The sequence below is a fragment of the Glycine soja genome, chromosome 8, assembly GCF_004193775.1.
Source record: "Glycine soja cultivar W05 chromosome 8, ASM419377v2, whole genome shotgun sequence".
Taxonomy (NCBI): domain Eukaryota; kingdom Viridiplantae; phylum Streptophyta; class Magnoliopsida; order Fabales; family Fabaceae; genus Glycine; species Glycine soja.
Genome location: NC_041009.1, coordinates 44,711,348 through 44,718,017, shown reverse-complemented (window position 1 = coordinate 44,718,017; position 6,670 = coordinate 44,711,348). Strand labels below are relative to the sequence as shown.

At 34.2% G+C, this 6,670-nt stretch overlaps 1 protein-coding gene across 4 annotated transcripts; it reads right to left on the bottom strand.

Moving 5' to 3' along the window:
* Positions 1-495: 495 nt before the first annotated feature.
* Positions 496-6,040, bottom strand: LOC114423504. Of its 4 annotated transcripts, none has more exons than XM_028390289.1 (8): positions 5,824-6,038; positions 5,653-5,708; positions 4,859-5,149; positions 2,009-2,316; positions 1,808-1,934; positions 1,450-1,725; positions 1,232-1,333; positions 496-1,126 (listed from the first exon to the last, which is right to left on the bottom strand). In XM_028390289.1, the coding sequence occupies exons 2-8, from the start codon at positions 5,674-5,676 to the stop codon at positions 704-706; spliced, it is 1,551 nt and encodes a 516-aa protein (XP_028246090.1). In that variant the 5' UTR covers positions 5,677-5,708; positions 5,824-6,038; the 3' UTR covers positions 496-703. The 4 variants fall into 4 exon arrangements, with proteins under 4 accessions (XP_028246090.1, XP_028246091.1, XP_028246092.1 ...); XM_028390290.1 differs by having other exon boundaries at positions 527-1,126; positions 5,797-6,038; XM_028390291.1 differs by having other exon boundaries at positions 983-1,153; positions 5,824-6,040.
* Positions 6,041-6,670: the final 630 nt, after the last annotated feature.

The window sequence follows — 6,670 nt, the reverse complement described above, 5'->3', positions numbered from 1 at the left end:
TCACGAGTCACTATTAGGGGTGGAAATGAGCTAAGTCAAGCTAAGCTTTACTAGATTTGAACTGAATACGTAAAGCTTGAACTTGACACAAGGCTTGACTCGACTTACATAAAAGCCTGACTTGGCTCACAAGCCTATTTAAAAGTTTGCTTAAAGACGTCTTTGATTAATTAATTATTTTAAAACCTAGTGAAATACTAACTAAAAAAAGAAACTTATAAAATTTTGTATAAGTAATGTACAAATCCAAAAATAATTGATAAACAAAATCATATTGAATTCAAGTCGTTAAAATACAAAGTATATCAGAAGAAAATAAAAAGAGCATAATATTAAAAAATGTATGGATTAGGTCCTCAACCCCAAAGCTTACAAATCTATTTTAAGTTCAAGCCCATAAATAAAATAAAATAAAATCTGGATAAGATAAGATTGGATGAAATAAAATCTGGATAAAATAAAATCTAGATGGAATAAAATCTGAATAAAATAATATTTGATAAAATATTATTATTATTATTATTATTATTATTATTATTATTATTATTGTTAGTTAAACAGACCAGCTTGTCAAGCTTAACAAGCTTTTTTTATAGTTTGGACTTGACCTTTTTATTTTAAAAGGCTTTTAAAAAAGTTTGAACTTGACCTTTATAGTAAACAAGCCGAACTGAACTGTTCGACTCATTTTCACCCCTAGTCACTATGGTTCACTTGGTGACTCCTCGTCTTCATATTCACGGTCAGACTCTTCGCCTTCATCTTGACTATCATTTACAGTAAATTTCATGCTTTCAATCAATTCTCGTATTAATGCATTGTTATGCTCAACAAGCCTCTCAGTGTTTGCAACTCTGGCTTGAAGCTTATCTCTTTCATTTTTAACTTCTTCCATCTCTTTTGCTAATTCATCAAACTCTTGTTTTTTTACCCACTCCATTGATGAAGAAGATGAGCAACGATAGCAAGGACTTGTTGCCATTACTGTAGATTCCATTCCAAACCCATAAACTTTTCCTTTCTTTGATCTAGCTACATCACACCACACATCTAACTCACTTGGTGGAGGTTTACCTTGTGCCGATGCTCTTTTGGTCAATTGTTTCAATGTGCGTGTAAATACCTCCTGTCATCACCAATATAAGCCTAATAACTGTTTCATAACAAACCAAAATAGAATTAAAACAACACCACAAACAATTACACGATTATAAACGTGAAAGTTCATTACGTTTACATGTTGTGATCTCCTATCCACCCATGTGTTGTCCTTACGTTGGTGCATGCGACGGAACAACTCCAATGGAGTAGGAATGGTTCCAGTCTCTTTCATCTAAAATAGAACAAAGAATACAAGATATTGTTAGATTTCAAGTTAAACCAAGAGATTATTACAGTAAATCATATGAGATAAACAATACAATAAATTATATTAATTCACAACTTAACCATATTAGCTCTATGCTGTGAAGCACTAATAGAGCCACCAGTGTGAGATGCTCCACAATTAGATGCTCGATTTGTTTTTGCTTGGGTGCTCTTCTTTTTGAATCCTTCAGATCTCCAATGATTGCACAATCTCTCCCAAACACCATCTGTAATCCAATGAGGTTTATCCATTGTGGTTCGAGCCTTATTTAGATTATTTTTCAGCAATACTGAACCTCGCATTTCAAAATTCTTTTTTGCCCAATTGTAATCCGGTGGAGAAACAGAGAACTTTTCCTATAGATACAAGCAACAAGTTAGCCAAAAGTAGACTAAATATACATATCCAAATCAAATATAATAATATAAGAAACTTAACCAAAAACTCTTCAAACAACGAGTTTCTAGTGCTAATTGGTATCTTCTTCCATGATGGCCAAGGATCAGTAAAATTCTTCTTGAGGATATCCCCAATCCCATTAGCAGCAGAGCGAGAAGGTAAGAATCTGCAAATATTACATGTAAATGTCACAAGTTTGAAAAGCCATAGTCAAATAAGTAAAAAAATAGAGCAACATACCCTTGCCCATCAAGATATAAAATTGGCTTGGCCTCATTTCTCTGTGTCTCTAATGAAGCAAAAGATCTATCAGCACGTCCTGCATCTGAATTTGTTGGTTGTGATGTACATGGTGAGCGTACCCCTTTCATTGAAGGTGGAGGTGATACATCAGATGTCCTAGCAGGTGAGTGTGCCCCTTCCATTGAATTTGTTGGTTGTGAAGCACATGGTGGATTTTGAGAAGTCGTCTGTGCATGATATGCAGTATGTTGTTTCGTTGGATGACTCTTAGAAGCTTTTCCTTTATTCGTATCTTTCTCTGCCACCTGCAATTAACAATGCAGACTATGTTGAGGACAAGATAAAAAAGGATCTTACCAAAATATTGGTGTAGAAGCTGGGACTGCATCTATTCAACTTATTAAACCATGAAAAATTTACCCAATGCCCTTAAAACTCGGCTACTATAAAAAATATCCAATAAGGGGAGAAAATATCCAAAACTAATCAAAACAAAGAAACATGATATGGAGCTTATATAGGATCAAAGGTTTGAGTTGTAAATGAGTGAAGCCCAATATCTAGAATCAAAATATGTATTAAATACAACACTTTAAATACATACACTACAATCATATAATGAATTCGCAAGAATAAGTCATAAAATCAGTTATAATAACAAATGAAGAAAATCCAATAGAAATTATACAGAGATGCATGCAATCCATCAACTTCATAAGGGAGCTTGTTCATTACATTTTGCAAGCATGGTAAAATCAATGAAGAAAAGTATTCAGTCCAACTATACAATCATCAAAAGTTAAACAATAAGCACTACATGGTATGAACAATACAATTATGTAGGAAACATTGAAAACACTGTTTTTGAGTGTTGGACTCCCAAAGAGCATCATATAATAACTGTGAAGACCATAGAATCAATGAGCAACTCAAATGAAAAAAAAGGCTTAAATATGTTTTTGATCCCTGATATATACCCGAATTTTGCGTTTGATCTCTCATAAATTTTTCCTTCGCATCTGCTTCCTGATATTTGAAAAGTTTTGTTTCCTTGCCTTCAGTTAAATGATGACATGTCCATTAAATATTTGATAACACAAGCTCAAAAACTGCCAGTATTTATTTCAAAATTAAATTTAAATTTTCTGACGGTTAAAAAAACCACCAAAATCAATTGAAGTAAAAAAATAAATAAATCAACATTCAGAACCCTCTTCTGAGTCATCCACCAGCCCTTCACCTATCTTCTTCTCCCTTCAACCTTCATATCCCAAAACATATCTCAATTTATAAAAAAAAAAAGAAAAACAGATCTCAACCTTCGTCGAGGAACAGCCTCTTCATGGACTTGATCTGCCCATACCCCAACAGGATTGCGCCACGCAGCGTGTTGTACAAAATCAACAGGAAGGACAGCATGGGATATGTGCCGAGATTCACGAGCGCGTAGCCTTGGATTCTGTTAAACCCGAGGTTCAGCACGACAAGGTTGCTGTTGCCACTGCTGCTGCTGCCTCCCCCACGTGCCGCAAGTGGCCTCGAGATCTGCACCCCTGTGAAGGTGTTGTTGGCCAAGTCCACTTGTTGCAGTGACGACAAAAGGAAGAACCACGGTTCCGGTAAGCACGTTCTCGCTGAGCTTCACCACTTCCAACTGATTCATCCCTTCAAAGCTCTGTTTTTGGAGAGGTCCAGATAGAGAATTGGCCTTCATCGTGAGTTCGAGCAAGTTGGGTGGGAGCTTCGGGATTGAATCGGTTAGTTTGTTGAAGCTGAGATTGAGTCTGCGGAGTGTGGTGAGGGAGTTCATTGAGTTTGGGAGATACCCAGAGAGGGAATTGTGTGCGAGGTTGAGAGATCGGAGTGATTTGAGGGTGGTTATGGAGGGAGGGATTGTGCCTGAGAAGGAATTGGATCAAAGGGTTAAGGTTTGGAGATTTGACAGTGAAGAGATTGAAGAGGGGATTGGGCCGAAGAAGTTGTTATCAATGAGATCTGTTTCTTTTTAAAAAAAAATTGAGATCTATTTTGGAAGATGAAGGTTGAAGGGAGAAAAAGGTAGGTGAAGGGCTAGTAGATAACTTGGAAGAGGGTTCTCAATGTTTTATTTATTTATTTTTTACTTTAATTGATTCTGACGGTTTTTAACTGCTAGAAAATTTAAATTTGATGTTAAACAAATATTGACAATTTTTGAGTCGCCACAAATAGCGTTATCAAATATTTAATAGATACGTCATCACTTAACTAACGATAGGAATCTAAAACAAAACTTTTCAAATATCAGGGAGCAGATGCGAAGGAAAAATTTATCAGGGATCAAACGCAAAATTCAGGTATATATCAAGGATCAAAAACATATTTAAGCCAAAAAGAAAATCACCATATTCATGCACAAGCACAATTGCATACAGAATTTAATAAAATTAGTCCATCCATACAACAAGATAAAGAAGCAAAATTCCCATTGAAGGTTGCCATAAAGCAAGTCTTTCAAAGCAATTCATATTGCCTTACATCCTGAGTTTCAAGCTAGTAATCTAGGCAAGATTTTATTCCATTTTATATAATTCAAGTTAAGCTATCTCCAAATGAAAACTGAGGGGGTTTGCAGATTAAGAGTTCATGGGGCTTCCAAATCCACCATTCCTATAGCATACAAAATAATATAGAAACCCATTCAAGGCTCTACTCAAAACTGAGATTCAAACTTGTCATTAAAAAAATAACAACAGGAACAACATTAATGATGGTGATTGAAACATATACAAATTTAAGTTCATCACAGCTGTGGAGGAGGATGCCCCAAATCAATGAGATTCATTGATGAAGAATAAAAGGCATTACCTTCTGCCTAACAAACTTTGTGCGAAGAGCAGTTCTCTTCTCTGAGGCCATGTCAAGGGTACATCCTGCATCTGGATTTTTTGGTTGTGAAGTACATGGTGATTGTACCCCTTGTATCGAAGGTGGAGGAATCACATCAGATGTCCTAGCAGGAGGATCAGTAGGATGAGATATTGCATGTGATGAAACACATGGAGGAATTTGAGAAGTCATCTCTGCTAGATGCCTAGCAAGTTGAATAGTTGGATGACTCTTAAAAGCTTTTCCTTTATTCTGATCTCTGACTGCCATCTGCAATTACACAAAATTAACCAAGCAGACTCTGTTGAGAACATCATTATAAAGGTGAGAATCCATTATAAATTGCCTAGTTCATCCATAAAACAAGATAAAGAAGCAAAATCCCCTTTGAAGTCTCTCATAAACCCAAGTCTTTCAAACCAATTCACATTGCTTTAAATCCTGGGTTTCAAGCAATTAATTAATCCAGCCAAGACTTATAATCATTTTATAATTCAACTTGAGCTATCTATCTCCAAAACGAAAACTGAGGGGGTAAGCTAATTTAAGAGTTGATGGGTCTTTCAAACCCACCATTGCTATAGCATGAAAAATAACATAGAGACACATGCAAGGCGTTACACAAAATTGATATTCAAAATAGTCACTAAAAAATAAAATAAAAAATAACAGTAATGACAGTGATTAAAAAGAAACTAATTTAAGGTCATCATAACTGTGAAGGGAGAATCCTAATGAATGAGATGCATTGAATGAAAAACAAAAGGCATTACCTGGCGCTTCCTCTTTGGAGCCATATCAAGTGGCAACTACTTCTTCTTCCGTCTTTCTGCAACCCCAAATTAAAAATGAAATTAAAAAAAAAAAGCATAAACACAAACACGTCATAGGCAAAAATTAAATAAAAACAAAACAACCCCATTAGAGTAAAGCATCATTTTTACAGGTTGGAGAGGTTGATAGGGTCACCGCCAGTGACCTTAGCCGTGATTGGAGCACGGCGACGCAAGACAACGATAATGGGACTGAGGGACTCTACCCATTGATTAGGGTTAAGAAAGAAAAACAGAGTCAGTGAGTCAATTTTTATATGATTTGGGAATTTGCGTTTGGGGAATTACTCGGCGACCGAAAACAGCAGTCGCTATACTTGGCACCAAACGAGCGGTCACTACAAACAAGCGTGGTTTTTTAACCGACTTTTTTTTTTTTTTTGTAATGAACCCTAATTTTATTTAATAACTTCATTATCAATTGATAATAAATTCAGCATAGTAAATTTTCTTTAAGTTATATCACTGTTTTAAACAAAATTGAATTCCCCAATTCAACGGGTCCGATCGAGAAATGGTTTGGTAGACTAAAACAGATGAAAGATTGATTGAATTTAAAAAATGATATAAAATCAATCAAAATCCGTGTAAAAACTGGTTTGAACAAATATTTTTTAATTCTTCAAATTTTATTTTTATTTTCACTTTTTATTTTAATCTAAAATATTTTTAAGAAAAGTAAAACACATTCAAATATTTTACAAGAGTATAAATTATTTTGTTAATTATTATTAATTTTTATCCTATAAAACATATAATTTGATCATTTATATTAATTTTAATTTTTATAATTTTATATTACTTTATTACAAAAATATTATATAATATTAAAAATATAAATTCAATTATTACTAGCTTGACCACAAATAAACTAGTACTAAAGAAAAATATATGTTCTTATGTATCCATTAATTAATATTTTTTTTAAGTATGTAACAAATTTTAATAACAAAACTTT